This window comes from Hirundo rustica, chromosome 2 (genome assembly GCF_015227805.2).
Source record: "Hirundo rustica isolate bHirRus1 chromosome 2, bHirRus1.pri.v3, whole genome shotgun sequence".
Classification (NCBI taxonomy): domain Eukaryota; kingdom Metazoa; phylum Chordata; class Aves; order Passeriformes; family Hirundinidae; genus Hirundo; species Hirundo rustica.
Genome location: NC_053451.1, coordinates 92,195,417 through 92,212,488, shown reverse-complemented (window position 1 = coordinate 92,212,488; position 17,072 = coordinate 92,195,417). Strand labels below are relative to the sequence as shown.

At 40.8% G+C, this 17,072-nt stretch overlaps 1 protein-coding gene across 2 annotated transcripts in view; it reads right to left on the bottom strand.

Moving 5' to 3' along the window:
• RASA3 (RAS p21 protein activator 3) overlaps positions 1 to 17,072 on the bottom strand; it is a 131,512-nt gene that overhangs the window by 58,009 nt on the left and 56,431 nt on the right. For both annotated transcript variants that reach the window (XM_040054848.2, XM_040054847.2), the window contains exons 4-5: positions 13,405 to 13,499; positions 1,437 to 1,513 (exon numbers count right to left, since the gene is read on the bottom strand). In XM_040054848.2, coding sequence (XP_039910782.1) covers positions 1,437 to 1,513; positions 13,405 to 13,499 — 172 coding nt within the window. The remainder of the gene's footprint in view (positions 1 to 1,436; positions 1,514 to 13,404; positions 13,500 to 17,072) is intronic.

Below are 17,072 nucleotides of genomic sequence, written 5' to 3'. Positions count from 1 at the left end.
CCTTTTCCCACTCTATGCACACTATCCTCCAGGCTTGCTTTAAGAAGGGTCCAAGCTCAGTAAAAAAACCACTGTCCTTTATGTCCCACACACACACACCCTCTCTGACAAAGAAAGTGGAAAAACGCAATTTCTATCTCCCGGTCCCTGAGGACCAACAGCAATACAAACAACACTTAAAAATGCCAGCCTAGGACTTGGTAGATACAGGTTTGACCTTTGGTTTCTCAGAATGTGTGTGACCATCATCACTTGGTCCCATTCAAATCGTGCAATGGAAAATGACATAACGAGAACCCTCAGGTGGCAGCCAGAGGAAGGCTGGACCCTCCAGGTGGTCCACAGCAACACTGACATGGTAATTTTTGTTCTCAGAGAGGTACAGCTGTGCTCCAGCAGCATCGTGCCCTGGCTTAACATGTTCACTGGAGCTCAGAGCCCACACAACGACTTGCAGCAGACTATGCCCTGGTATTTGTGCTGCCTCATCACAGCAGACTGCAGAGAGAAAGAGTTCCAATGTTCCTGCTGCAGAGCTCTGCTAGGACCTGCATGGCCAGAGGGGACATGCACAGGCAGGACCACACAGCCCAGCACACCCGCATATTAAGACTGGGCTTATAGTGATGGAGGTCACCATATGGGTCACTTGTGATGTAAAGACTACCAGGATAAAGCCTTATCAAAGGCAGCAACAAAATGATAATTAATACTGCTCTGAAAATAGGGCTGATCAGAACTTTCCTAGCAGAGCATTTATCATATTGACATGACTGCCAAACAGATAGAAGTGTATGATGCCAGCAGTCTGATTTTGACAGCTCTTCTGCCAGAGGACACAAAGCATTGCTCACAGAAGCCAACCAGCTCTGCCACTACTTCTGAGGTAACCTGAAAGGCTTTGGTATGGCCAGAGAGCAGTGGTCAGAGGCCTCCTCAGAGGCCAGAAAAATCTTTACTGCTATTTGAGTCCTGTGCCATCTCTGTTTCGACCTGAATGAGACTGGATGGCTGATTCTAAGGCTGCCTTAGTAAGGGACAGCAAATTTTTGTTTTGAGTCAGCTCTGTACCACTCTCTTACCACACAAGCTATGCTACAAATTTACTTAGCTGGGAAGGTCCTTAATGCAAATTAGAAGGACATTAATATTACCTGTTGATGTCTTTTTAGCATTTATGCCATGACTAAATTGGCTAAGGGATTTATTAACATTTAAGCCTATTAGGAAGAAAATTACATAGATTATGTAGAGAGAATGAAAAGGGAAAATGAAAAAATCTCACACACTCTAAATTCATAAGGATATCTCTGATTAAGAACATTCAGTGTCCAAATAAATGTGTTGATTCCTCCAATTATTTTTAAATGAAGCACTGCACACTGTTTGCAATCAGTGTGTTTCTCATAACTTCACAGCTGCATTTCAAGTCCTACCGTGTTGCGAGCTTATGGCAGACGACACCAGTGTCTGTTATGACTTCACTCAGTCTCAGCTCCAGGTGGACCTTCCCCTGAAACACACCAAAAACACCATAGGAAAAGTTAGTTTTATGCATAGGCAGTCACACCATTCCAACTTCAACCAAAGCAAGCCAGTTTGTGCAAGTAATTCCAGAAGTCTAAAGACTAAATAAGAGCTGTATAGCTAAGGTCTTTCAACTGCCAGAAGTATCAATAAAACAAACAGCTATTAAAAAAACACATAAAAATGTTCAGTTATGTTGCTAGCATTCACAGCACCTACTGTTACAGTCTTCAACTCCTTACCATCACATCATTTAGTATGACTTGGGCCAAGATACTATCCTTCAATACGCTAAGAAAATAAAGGCAAACATGGCTACCAACTGTATTCCTCTGATTAATTCCATTTTATTTCAAAATGTGACTAGCCACTCCCACTGACAAAAACTCAGCATCACTTTTACAGCGTGTATACAACAAATGCAAAACGCATTTTGCTATTGACCAAATGCATCGTGCCAGCAGTGCCCAGTCATCTTCTGCAAACTACCATAGCCAAAGTTGAGTCTTTCATTTTCATAACTCTCCCCTCCACCCTTTGTACTAAAGGATACTAAAACCCACCCTGCTAATTCATCACAGCTCTAACACGGGTTATCATCTTCACTTCAAATCACACAAAATTCTCTTGCTACCCCTTTTATAAGATCTTCCAGATTCAAACTTTGCTCTTTTTGCACAGGACCAAAACTCTTCCCAGCAACTTCCCTATCTCTTGTGACTAACTACTGCAACCTCCTGCTTCATGGGGATGACTGTCCTGGGCAACAGTGGAGAATGAAGATGAAACCCTGCCCTCAGGTTGCACCTATGCTGCTAAGATTCCCTTCCCTACAGCAGATTTGTCTGGACAAAAGCTGGTGAAGGTAGTCCAAAGCACAGCAAGGAGTGCAGCAATAATTAAGGAGCATGAACACTGAGAAGTTCAGTCCAAGGTCATTCCCTGGCCCTCTCACACTAAGAAGCACAGACACTGGACTCAGTGCCTGAATACCTGTCCTGAAGGCACCAATGAGGCACTCTGTTTCTTACGCTACAGTCATATCCCTTGTATATCCCAGTGTATATCCCTTATTCAGAACCATTCTTTCCGCACTACCTTGAATGCGCACTTCATGCTTTCACTCCCCAAACCTTTATCATCTACTTGTACCTTCAGTATTCTGAGTCAGTAACACTTTTGAGGGCTGGAACACAAGTACATGTGGCAGATTATACTGGTGTTTTTCCAGAAACAAGGAAGACAACCTCTCCAACTGAAGACAAGCTCTTCAACCTGTATAAACTTGCAGAGGCATCACAGCAGCTTGCTGGCATTTTGAACAAGGAAGGATCCAGATGAGTGTCTGAGTTTCAAACAAGGCTTCTGCCATGTGTCTTTTGCATCATTTTAAACAAAATAATTAAACCACCACCACCCCCAATGCAAAAACCAAACGTTGCATTCAGCTGTCACTCCTGATTTGTGTTTCAGGTATTCTCCTTCACCCTGTCAGTGTGTGCCAAAGTCAGCATCTGTCATTGGCTTCCAAACTGAAGCCTGTCCTCACGCATAAGAGCAGAACTTCTCTGCACAAATGCCTAAAACCACTTCCAGACACAGCTCTTAGGGACTCAGTACCACTGCAATGCCCACTGTAGCTGTACATGACAAGGGCTGGGCACATAATCAGCCAAGAACTCTGCTTAAGCAGAACAACTTTCTTGCTTTTGTGTTACTATATTTTCCTTACTCCTTACTGTTCTCTCTCTCCCACTGGCTGCTTATTCTATTACAGGATCTAAACCATTAGTCTCTGGAGAACAAATTCACATCATGAACCTGAATAACCCACTACTGCTGTCTGTTGATATCCTGCTAACTACCAGAGAAATCAACATTAATAAAAGTTTTGAAGAAATTAAGAGACAAGAACAGAGATTCAGCAATTTGAGAGAAAATATCCCTTTGTAGAAAAATACCAAGGTATACAAATGTTTTTATAGAAATATTTCTGCTGGTTTTAAACAGAAGTGAAACGGAACCTTCTAAGGAAAGAATGCTTCAATGCACTTAGATGAGCCTGAGAGCAAATCTGAAGTGGCCATTTGCTCAATCTCACACAGACTGAATAAAATGGAAGCTACTCATTTCAGAAATTAGGTTGAAAAAATATTTCCAAAAATCAGCAGTATTTCACACATTTTCCTATCTACATTAAGAATAAAATTATAGTGATGCCTCTTCTGGGCTAAAAGCCATTTAATTCTCGTAGCTTTCATCTTTATCTTGTGAAAGCTTTGAAAATGGTCAGCTGCTCAAAATGTGACTCCAAGCTTCCTACAGCAAAACAGAGGTCATGGAATCACTGGGACCAGCAGCCTCCAGCTATTCCCAAAACACCTTCCAGTGTTTTACTTCCAGTTAAAAACTCAAATACCTTAAAATAAGGCTACAGTAACACACTTTCAGGCCTAATTTACAGAAAATGTTACTCTTACATAAACAGAATGTTTTTTCCTAAGTCAATTATAACATTACTCAAAACATAAGGATTCATCTGAATAAATTCATTCCTGAGAAATGGCATTAGCTGGGTTTACAAAATACCAGATAATTCATTTTGCAAAGGGAAGACAGAAAGCTGCAATAAATCAATATCATAAGATCAAAAGTTAATCTAATTAACAAGAAGGTCAACCTATAATGGATTAAACTTACCACAGAAACAGAGAATTGCCATGATATTTGACTTGACAGTTCTTAAGAAAGGAGTTTATATTTTTATTATTAGAAGAACTACTGTAATAATAACTAGAGCCTTCTACTGTAGTAGGTGTGCAGAGTTTACTAGCAGGCAAGATTAGACAATGCAACAGAACAAAAGAAAATTCCATTTTACCGGAAGCTGAAACAGTGGCTTCATCCTGCTCAGAGAGAATCCCTCCTTCGGAGCCAGTCAGCTCAGTCCTGCATTATGAGCCTATAATGCTTTCTTCCCTTTAGCAGAGCAAAAAAATTCTGAGAAAAAAATCTGGAGGTCTGACATTTCTGAAGTAGCATTCATTAATTACTCAAAACATTTCCATTAACATATGTGTTTGTTAATAGGGTGTTCCTAGAAGCAGCTATGCTTATTAGCATAACCTTCTCCCTTGGAAGGGTAGGACCCCTTTTCAAGGAACAGGCTGAAGGAGTGCCAATCCAACTGCTGAACGCTTCCTTTTCCATCAGCTCCGGCTGATACGGAGGGTGGGTTCACAGGTCACACCTCCTTCCTAACCACATCTAACACCACATAATGGGGCCAAGTAGCTTCCAGTTTGCAGTTATTGATTAAAGAAGCCATCGGATGACTGAATTTCTTGTAGGGAAGCAGACAGCATTCAAAAGGAAATCAGTAACAAAAAAAAACTTTTGAAAGCCCTTACTGAGGAAAGCACAAATAATACTATTCTTGTTAAATAAAACCTTTACTACACACTCCGTTATCTGAAAACTTAACTGAAACTGATTGCAAGTTGGCAAAGAAAAGAAAAAGCAGACTCAAAGTTCTGGGTTTATAGATACAGGAAAAGCCTGTCTCCAACCACCTCCTTTCTGCCTGGAATGCAGCTGTGAGTCACTGTGGATCGAAACACCAGAAAACAGTTAAAATGCAAATAAAAGTACACAAATCCTACCTAACTGTATCATGTTTCCAGCAGTTGCAAATTTGTGGTTTAATTTAACCACAGTACTTTGAAGGAAAAGAAAATGCATGACCACAGATTATCCTAAAGTTACTGTTATGACAAAGTTCTGCCATCCTGACATAAAGCAGTTTTAGCATCCTGAACAAGAACTCAGAGGCAGTGTTTGCAAGGTCACCAGGACACCACTGGGAGCTGTATCAGAGTGCTGTTAAATGCACACATTTTGCCCTGAAATTTGACACACCCCACACGAACCAGTGACTGTAGATTCAGATGCAACCTAGCTCAAAACAGATGCAATCTGCTTTTTCAGAGAAATGTTTATAAAAAAGCACTGAAAAATACCAGGAACTTCCGTGCCTATCTGAGGCTCTAGAAGATGCACAGAAGACTGACAGACTGCCTAAGTTCAAGACAGGAGATAAACCTACCCAAATTTCCTAAATCATTTTAAAGCAAGTATCAACCAGGCCTCCATCCTTTTTGTTACTGTCAAATTTTTAGAAATCTTTTACTTTTAAAAAACATCAAAGGAAAAGAACAAGTTTTTACTGCTGATTTTAAACAAAACCAGAAAATATACAGTTTGCTTGAATATTAAGTATCAGGTCATCAGTCTAAATATCCAGGGCTCACACAGCATGATAATTCGCTTCTACAAAAGAACAATAGTTGATATCACAAAAACTCCAGAATAAGGTATTTGTTTACTATTAAACCTGCTGGACAAGAGGTTTGTGGTCACCACCTTTTTACTTCTCAGTAGCCAACCCAATATTGTTGGGAATTTTTCCCTCTAAGGTGGGAGTGCACCTGGGTTAAAGTTTTTCCAAACATTTATTCCATATGAGGACACTTTTCCCAACATAACTGCTCATTTCTCAGTAACGTGGAAAGAGGGACTGGGACCCACTTTTGGCTCCTTATTCTTTATCCTGCTGGTAGACTGTGACTGCAAGCAGTTTCACCCCAGCTCCTGGAGATGGAGGAGGGAAGAGATGTAGAAGACATGAGCTGTAGTCGAGGACAAGGCTAAGTAGGTGACATGAACCACAGCTCATGACTGACTTATGCCAGCACTGCAATTTTTGGAATCTCAGATTCAGGACTGTGATAACACTGGTGTGTTGGTTTATTTTCCCTTGCTCCAAATTGTCTGGAAAAATGAGCATTGGAAGAACTCAGCGCTGCACAGAGACCATTCCAAACTAGGTAATAACCTGTGCCATTGCTTTCTCAGTCTTTCCAAATTTTATTTCAGGACACAGCAAATGGTATTAGGCAAATTCTGTCTACTCTGAAGCCTTTTTAGCCAACTTCCCGAGAAGTCACTTTCTGCTAGCAGTAAAACTTAAAAGCAAAGAAAAAAACTGAGCCAAACCCTAAGGGCTTACTAAATGCTGCCCTTAGGGAATGGGAGAGGAAAGACCAAGGGGGCAGCTACTGCTTTAGGTAAGTCCAGCCCTGCAGTATTATCAGCAGCCTCACATAAGGCCAGGCCTAACAGCAGGTTTGAAAGTAGGAGGAGGAAGGAGATTGTTAGCTGTCTACATTTGCTGCTTGTAACAGCTGCTCCTTCCTTTAGCAGAGGGCAGCGGGCGGCTGGGAAAGATCTAAGGATCGGGCTAGAGAACACAGCCTGCCTGCTGGACCAGAGTGCAGCTTAAAAGAAACTGGAATAAAACCCAGCTGATCACTGAGGAAAGTGCAGCAACTCTATTCAGCACTGCATGGATTCATAAATGCTAAGCAAAGCGGAACTGATATCTGCTTGTTGCTCTCCATATGTGCAAGCATGTCAGGATTGCTCAGTAACTGGCAAACAACCTCACAGGGCATAACGTTAACCTTCCTGTTTCTCTAAAGGAAGAATACTGCCATATGGTCAAAATCCTTAAAATTTATCATGTTCTCTTCTCAAATAGTTTGATGGGATATAATACATAGATGCTGTAAGTGAAAGGGTTTCATTTCCTCAGACACATTTTGTTCTGCAGAAACAAACCCACATGCGTTACTTTAAAACCATGTACACTCCTTGTTCAGCAGTAGGTGCTCCTCACCACAGCATGTGACAGACCAGCTATGGAAGAGTAATAGACCAAAACTTGATTGGCTGTCTTAGCTCTTTGTGCTGTTAAATCTGAATACCGTGCTCTTACATTCACATAGGGAGGAAGTCTTTCCACAAAGCAGGATTTGGTCAATAGCTGCTCTTTCCCTTTACCGCAAACATTATTTACCCTTGCTGATGCATGGTTCAGTTGTCTCAAATAATTTTCTCAGTAGGCATTTGGCCTTGAGAATCTCCCCACCCTATCAAAACAGACATGTCATCTCTCTTCAAAACAACTAGAAGATAGAAACTTAAGTGCCACTGTTAAAAATATAGAGGGTAGCACCCATTTATTTCCTGTGTGTGGTAGAAACCACGATACCAAACCTGGAAGCAGCTGCTTCTTTTTACAATTTACATTTACCCATGCTTACAGTGGGTTGTACAAAATGCATCAGTGACTCATTTTTATGCTAGAAGCATTTAAGTACCTATACAAAGATAGTAAATATCAGTGTTGGACAGTAGGCATGCAATACTCCTAACTGTTCAATGGATGATGTAATTCTATTAATTACTGGAGTGAAACTGCCCTATACAGTTGTTTCCAAAGAGAATTATATCTTGTATCTTCAAATGCATATTCTTAATTAACAATTAGCAACAGAGCCACCACAATTCAACACAACTTGCTCCACACATATGAAGAGCATGGATATATATATATATATATATATAAAAATATATATAACAGGAAGCAAGCAGACACGGGGGAGACCATGGAAATTTCAACAAGGTGAGTAAAAACAACAAAGTAACACTTCCAGCTTCCTCCACCGATTTGGGATAAACTTCTCCATCACATAACACCAAATGAAGAGCTAATTAAAAAGCTTGTGGGGAAACCTAGGCTCTGATGAGCTCATGGCAAAACTCCCACCCCAGGAAGGCCAAGATTTTATCCACGAAGCCTGATGCTTGGGATACAGATTGTGCATTCAACAGGAAGGTGCTGACAAAAAGGAAATAGGATTTTTTGAGGACCACACCATGCCTTAGCTAGATTCTTCTAGCCAATATACAGGCAGCATTTCAGAGCCAGTAGTTATGTCCAGCAAAACAAGAGGATTTTAGGTGTACTCTCCAAACATACCCAAAATGTTTTCCACTAATGAAGTACAATACACCACGTGATACTGATACCAGTCCATACTCAAGAATGTTTAATCAACAATAGTCAAAGGCCTTCATAGACAAAATGCTAATGTGGAAAGGAAGAGGAAAGGCTCTTGGTGTCTGAAGAAAGTACTTAACATCAGTATATCTTTGGCACAAAGCTTTGAGTACAGAAGGTTAAAATGTGAGACAATTTGCTTCCTCAGTGGTGGTTATCTGCCCTTTACACGCCTTTTATTAAGTTGATAGCCAAATAGATTAGTCAGACACATCAAAGTTCTTATGAGAAGGAAGGGGAAATGAGCAATTTTCAAGTTTTTGTCAGACTTTTTGCCCCGACAATGACCATATATAAGACCTTGAGCGTAACTAGCTTTGGAAAAGCATTCTGTCATTTAAAACTGAGAACTCAGCTGTAAGAGGACATGACTATGTCACATTTGTCAATGAGGTAGAGGAAGTAACTCAAAGCACACTTGAAAAGGGGAACTTTTAAAACAAGAGCCTGCACAGGAAAACATGTCAGAATAATCTAACTCTCCCTGCAAGTCTCCCCCACTTTGGCATACAGCATATACAGACAGCATGGTTTGGAGTATGCTGGTGTATATAGATAATAATCAGAGTATCTCTGGATCTTTAACCACTTCACTGATTACATGTACACAAAGGGTATTTAGGCAGCAAAGCTCAAACTTCACAAAACAGACTTTGCCTATGAACTTAATGACAAAAAAAAAAATTAAGGGTAAAACTACTCAAAACCAGGAAAAGTCTTTTAAAGACTGCATGTGCACTTGGGCTTAAATTCCACTGAGAACACATGGACCACTGAGAGCATCTGTCATCTACAGCCCTAGGCAAATATCTGAATCAGTTACTGTTGGGTAAACTTCCTTCTGTGAAGAAAAGGAAAACATTCATGGATCAAAAGAGTGGTATGCACAATAGCATGGCAATTTTTGCTTCCAGACCTCAATAAGTATGACAATACAGCAGGTCCTGAAAGACAAATGACTAGTAGAAAAGAAATACGTCCCATATAAAGTATGTAACACCATGTTCATACTGACCTCAAGCAGCTTACAGTGTTGTCCCTCCTGCTCCTAGCCCCTCCCCTCCAGCTGAAGTTCATCATGCCTGATTGTTCATAATCTATTTCAATGCAAAAGTTAAGCCATTTTCAGAAATGGCACAATTCCTGTTCTACTTCTCATTAAAATACTTGGGCTCATGTACTGTCAGATACTAGGCATTTAACTCTGGGCACAGTACTGAGGAAGAGGCAGGCTCCATCAGAAGATGGGAACTTAAAATGCCTTCATCTAAATGCACACATAAACCCACCTGGTTCTGGCTTTATACCTTCAGAACAAGTGTCTCAGTCTGGAAAGCTAAGCCATAAATTAAACATTAATGGCTGCTGTCAACTTCCATTCTGTATAAAAAAACTTCCTGATCACATTTAACATTTTATTCTATATTTAAAGGAAATATTCAGATATCATATTTGTATGCCAAACAGAAATATAAGCTGGAGTTTCATCATTTGTTCTCCACAGAGCAGCTCAAACTTAACCACCAAGAGCAGAACTGCTGCTTCATCACCCAGCTATATCTCAACAGCACCCAGGGTATCCACTGACAGGACTACATCAGAGTATGAAATGTGTTATTTTCAAACTAGTGAGGGCAAAACCAGCCAGTAAAATGTGGGGGCACTGATGTACCAACAAGTAAAAGCCTGTCGAGTTCAAGGGGTAGTTACAGCCCACAGCTGAATGACACAGCTCTGTGCTCTGGTAGCTACTATTTTCCACCGACTCAGGTGACGGAAAATTCGGATGCACCTGATGATGCTGATTATCTCACTAGGTAGCTTTGCTAGACCAAATGGTGACCCAAACCCACAAGAGGCATGTGGGGCTGTAACGCCTGCTCTGCATCTGTGGGCTGAGCAGCTGCATGGTCCCACCTGTACTGCTCCATGTGAGACTGAACACAAAGTGCTGCTGAGATCACAGGCCTCTTGGCAGCACTCAGCCCAGACACACAATGCCCTCATTTTTTCTTCAACGTGAGCAATCATGCCAGACTCCTTTACTAGCTGTCAAGCAATAAATGGAGGTGGCATTAAAGCATCTGACAGTAATACTCATATCTGTGTAGTCTGACAATTAATGTAGTCCTGCTGTCAGTAATATCCTTATCTGCAATAAAATTTATGAAGCCATAATCTCACTCCTGACAATACAAAGCACCTTTATAAGACAGTAAGAATTGGAAGTGTTGTAAAACCATAAAACTAGATTCAAAGTCTCAAGCTAAAAACCTCGAAAACACTCCGTGATGAAGTTACACAACATTAACGCTTACTTACTGATTTTTTTAAGTATACAGGAACTCATACAAATGAGGTACAAACCACATTGAACACAATTTTAAATTCTTCTCATCAAACTTCAGATATTTCAAAATATCAGTTCTTACATCATAAGTGAAAATATCTGTAACTTCAAATCAGTCTTTCTGTTCTGAAAAATGAGGCACCGTGTCCCAGAAGTGGGCCACAAGAAACACAGCATCCAATATCACTAATATTTGAGCAATCCATGGTTTTTAAGGTGGTTTTATGTTTCTGACTGTGCTGGCTGCTCTGCTTAAGATCTGGGTATTTTCAGAGTTTGCACAGTGTAAGTCCCTCATAGGTTTATTATTCTTACCCCGTTTCTTTCACATCATGGCCTAATGTATTAGAAATAATTAGAAACCTGGTCTCTTTTTCCTTTTTTAATTTCTCAGTCTGACTGCGTAACCCCAAGCAAGTCACATTCTTTCTGACATTTACTCTCACTGTATTCAAAGCGTGGGAGGGGCAATAGCTTACCTCAACAGAGTGCTGTGATGCATAACTGAATAGCCATGAAGTGATCTACAACATGGAAAATAGTACAACAGCCACCGGGGCTGACAAGAGCAGAAGATGCAGGAGTTTCCTGGCATACAGCTCAATGTTTAATCCATTAGATTACACTGGAAAAACTGCTAGAATGATAAAACTGATAGTTGGCACATTAAAACTGCCTTCGTACTAGTATTTGCAAATGTTAACTATTAAAAATTTCTTAAACTATTTTCTTTAAAATTAGAGGAAAACTGAGTAACACCGTATAAATACTCATCATTAACACAAGTACTCTATTTTCCCTTAAAAATGAAAAATTGCTTAGAAGGACAACTGAGAAACAACAAATGTAAAAGATACAAATATAAAAATATTTTATTTGGTTATCTTCACTTGCATAAGAATGCATACAAAATATTTACAAATCTGCTCCCACCATTTTGGAAAACCAAGCCCCCTTGCAGTCTCAACCTAAAGAGCAAGGAACATTTAAATAAATGGATAAAATCAGTATCATGTAAATCATATTTACACTACTTGTAATAAATGCATGGAGTCCAGAAACAGCTTTTAACAGTTGGGCTCTAGTAAGGATGCAAAGAGTGGAAGTGATAAACTGTACAATTAAAGAGAACATGCTTCCAGCAAATCCTGTGCTCTTCGTCATTCCAAAAGCTAGAGCTGCCTGCAACTTACATTAGCAGTGCTGCCCTAGAAAGCACGCTGGTCTAAAAAGCTTCCACAAACTCACTCTGTACAAATATTGTAACTAAACAATGCAGAAGCTTATCTAAATATTGGCTTACTTCAACTGATAAATTACAAAGGGAAAGTTTTCATATCCTACAGGAAATAAACACTCAATCTATTGTGCTAAAGGCACTGTCATAAGAGGCTTTGGGGTGAGAAGACAGGGACACCAGGGCAAACAGAATAGATCTCCTAGCTAAAAGCCCGTTAAAAGCCTTTCCATCACCAGTGACACTGAAATGTGGCATTAAAGAGGATCAATATTTTACAAGAGAATGTCACAGGCTGAACAGGCTGTCCTGAGGCTTTCTTTGTATCACATGCAAAACAGTGTATTATTTGTCTCTCCTAACAAAAACAGAACCTAATCTTGCATGTATTTTCACATATGCTTCACTGCACACAACCACACTGTATGTTGGAATGAGTGTGCATTTTAAGTGTCATTTTCTAACCTGGTATGGGCAGACCTGCACACAGACTGAAAAGCCAAGATACTGTGTCCTACCCTACCATACAGAAGTATCTAAGAGGCATTTCCCCCTGCATTTACCTGAGACTTTTGCACACATCAGATACTCATGTCTCCTCCTAAACAAATACTGTGATTCAAAAGTGATCTGTAATATATACTTACAGGAGAAAAAAAAAAAAGTAACAGGCAAAGTGTCCTGCTATATCATTTTGATTTCTTGCTTTGCATAAGGACTGCTTTCACAAGACCTAATGTTATAATAGAAAATAGAATCTGCTTCAAAAAAAGGCAAGTACAGAAAGAGGAGTCTCACTGTGTACAAAAACTTACAAAGTACCAAACACTAAATGTAATTTAGGGCTGAAGTAATACAATTATCAGCATTCCCATTGTTTGGAAGAGGGCCTAGAGATCTAGCAAGGAATGTTTTTCACATTAAAGATGTACTTGTTGCCATTCCTCTGGCAACCTACCAACAAAATTATTTAAAGCAGTACCTGTAGATACCATTTTCAAGATGGCTCCACTCCCTGAGGAATCAACTGTTATTTATAGGGACGAAAGTTATTTGATACTTGAGATAAACACACCCCTCCTTCTATCAGTGACTTGATAGTTCACATAGTTTTAATTATTTCTGTAGGCAGAATCTTGACCCCCAGTAATTTATGCACACTTGTAATCCACCCTACACTTATCATCAAGACCCAAACAATATTAATGGGCAACGCTTCCTTTTTGTAGGCAAGCAACACATCTGTCCTAGAGCTATGAACCCCACGAAACTGCCAAGGCCTTGTTACAAATACTCATCTGCCAGGATAATTTTTTACCATCTCACCTGTACTTCTGAATCAGCATCAACATGCTGGAGTTGAAACCAGGTGTCTCTGTTATGATACTTCTGCAGATCTTCTTTCTGTATAGCTACCTTTCCTGAAATAAAACAAACCAGAAGCACAGTTTAAGACATGCTGTAGAGATCTACCAAGACATATTTCCACCAAAACAATGATTTAGGTCCTGTTCTATTCAAGAAAGGCTTTAGAGCAAGGAAGTATTTTTTTGGGAATACTTCTTTATGCAATGCATAATGATGAGCATGATACTGATGGATCATACAATTCTGATGAGCATCTTTTTGCACTGCATTTTGTGAGTGACTTGACAATTCTTAAAGTCCTACTCACCTAACAGAGTGAAGCACTGGATGCTACGGACAAGCTTGTAAATATGCTTATAACAAAAATGTCATTATTACTTCTCTGACACGCAATTAAACTTGTGGGAAGAAAAGCTTGGAAACTGTTGCAGAGATTGTTTGTGGCTGATGTCTGTAACAATTCCAAATTAAACGTCCCATGCATACGTTATTGCCAACAATATTTCAGGATGAGGCATTTCACTGTACGGTTTTGTAGGAGAAGGGAAACAGCTAGAGATGTCAAGTCACAGCAGATTCCCACATCTGCATTTTGGGGCCCTGTCAACCCCTGTCTCTCACTCAAATCTTTCAGATTTCACATTATGAAAGCCAGAGCCACCCAAGGGCTATCCCTGACTGTAGAGAAAAGCCAGGGGAAAGACCCACCCCAAAACACTGAAGAGTTTTAACTCTCATGTTTTTATACCCATCTTACCTCTACCAAATTAGCTGTTTCAGTAGGTACAGTAACAGCACTCAGTTCCAAGCTGTGAACTAAGAGCCCACATGAATGTGAAGGGTCAATGCAGAAATTTCTGTCCTGCCCAATCTCTCTCAGGCAGTATATAAAGCACTCTCTGAGGGGCAATGAAACTTTTTCCAAGCGTCTTTCTTTGTATACACAAAGCTGAGCGTGGCATGCCTGAAGAGCACGTGACCCTCAGAAAGCTGCTCTGGGTTGGGTGGCTCCCCAGACTCTGAGCAAAGCAGCATGTTTGAAGTGAAAGAATCCAGGGCAGTCAGAGGCAATGACAGGGCTCGAGGAAGCTGGGGTTTGGCAATGTGCTTGAGTAGACTTTTGCTGCTAAAGTGACTTGCTCACATACAGTTTGCAACCACTGCTTTGTCATAAAAACAGATTTTAACCAAATGTTGTTAGATAAAATTCACCAAATGGATATAGTGTTCCGGGAAAAAGATCACCAAGGCTACCTAAATTCATGCAGCTTGACCAGATGTTAGTAATACACTACCCAGCAAATATTAACAGAATGCATTTGCAAAGAAAATAAAAAGGAAGAACACATGATCAAAGACAACAAGTGGCAAACACAAAGCACTCTCCCTTCTGAAATCTAAAAAGTCGAAGTCCCAGCAGCAAGTTATGACACATCAGCATTCCCTCAATTTATGGCCTTTTCCTTTAGCTGGATGGCTTCACCCAGCCCTCCTCTTTGCTGGGCTACACCCCATACCATGCTGCAGCTGCATTCCTCTGCCACCTCAGGCTGTTTCTGATGACAATTTCCAGAATTCCCACCTCCTAAACTACCCTGCCATTCTTCCATAACTGCTCTCCATAGTATCTGCCAGGGTTTCTGCTCTTGTTTCCCCATCAGAACTTCTGACCCATTATTTCTAAGTCTTGCTCATTCGGTTCACAGCACCGTCCTCTCGCTGCTTGGCCTGCTGAGATTATCAGACCCATCTCCTGGCAAACATTTAACTAGAGATTAACAAGGGAGACTCTTTATTGGATATGCAGATCAAGTCACTTGAAACTTCTTAGAAAAGCAATAAGTAAGTTACATAAACCTACAGAATAATGCCGCAGGAAGGGTAAATAAGACATCTGAACTGTGCTGAACAGAAGACACCAAGTTATTCTGCTGAGAATCCATGGGATGATGATTGTTTTTTCAAAGCTTTTACTTTTATTCTCCAACCACAGTGGTTTGTGGGGAACCTAGTTTCTCTAAAACACTTTGAGAGGAATACACTGAAATGCATGACCTTCCACTAATTGCTCTGGACCTCACTCGAAATTGTTTACTTTCACTGCTTGCTATCCTCACGCTACCCTTTAATCTCTTGCAGAAATCCTCCACCCAACTGCAGCGTTGCACACGCTTTCCAAACACTTTCCGAACACCGTCACTCGCAATCAGTCTCATTCACAGTCACCTCCCATGTAAGGAGTGCCTTGCAGAAAACTCAAGGATGGTTTCCCAATATCTGCATCTGTACATGGCCTAAATGGTGTGATCACTGCCCCTTCTTTCAGCAGGGAGTTCCTCTGCTCTCTGCATCCAGGATGGCAGTGTAACCCAGAGGGGTCTGGCCACAAAGTCAGAACATGATTGCAGCACAAAGTGCTCACAGGCAATGGCACGTGCCTCCAGCTCCGAGGGAGTTAATGTGGTGATACAACTGTTTTGATTAGGAAATTGTTTGAACAGCACTGTTTGCTCTGCACACAAGCAAGCTTTATTAATGACTGGAACTTAGCAACTGGGCTGGCTATTACCTAGGGGTTTTTACTGCATACCAAATGATCCACAAAGAAGAAATATCTACTTGGGGAGGCAAAAAAAAAAAAAAAAAAAAAAAAAGAGTGGCAGTAAAAAGAAGTCCTACAGTTTGGCCAGTCTAAACATATACAAAGACATAGTACTGATAAGGCAGAATGTCTGATCTGCCCTATTAAACAGTTCTCTGCATACACACAGAGGAGCTCACAATTCCCTCACACTTTGTTAATAACTCTTTACCTGTACCAGCCATGTCCATATGCTCAGCCAGCTCACATTCCTCCTCCTCATCACCAGACCCATATAAAACACAGTGCAGATGCTGAGCATGGTTATGTTTCTGCCCCGGTCTACACAGTCACCGCTCTTCCACTGGCTGACCTATGTCTGACCTGGCTCCAACAACTTCCAGCAGCACCAGAACTAGGTTAAATCTAGGCCAATAATCACAAGCTGTTGGCACCTATCACTTGACCTGACACTACACGATAAGAACCTGTAATTCTCCCTGAAGATAAATCCGACACGAGAGGTCAGGAAGATTTACCACCACTTATTTAAAGGATGTTTTCCTCTTTGTGGTTCTTCAGCATGCTCCCAAACTTGAGCTCATTGTCTTGCACTATTTCTCAAGACTTGGGTGGCTTCCAGACAGCACCGAGAAACTCTAGATCTTGCACCTGAGGCACCCAGCCACTCCTGCTGGTTTCCTCGGAGTGGCCCCAGGCTGCAGAGTCTGTATCTGTTTAAGCTTTTAGACACTGTATGGGAAGAGGCAGGAAATAGCCAAGCTTGTTGAACAATATAAGGTGTCATTTCAAAACTCAGTATAAGTTACATTTTTAGAAGCTAGATTCTCAGCAATAACCAGCAAAGATGAAGTAAAAACATTCTTATCATCTGAACTACTTTCTTTCTGAAGCCTCATGCTCACCACAACCTCAGACTGGGGGAGGAAAACCTCACACACTCCTGTGTGTTTCCATCCATCTGGCAGCATTTTCCCTATGACTGCCCCCCTTCCCCCTCCCCACTTCAGATTGAACAGATCTT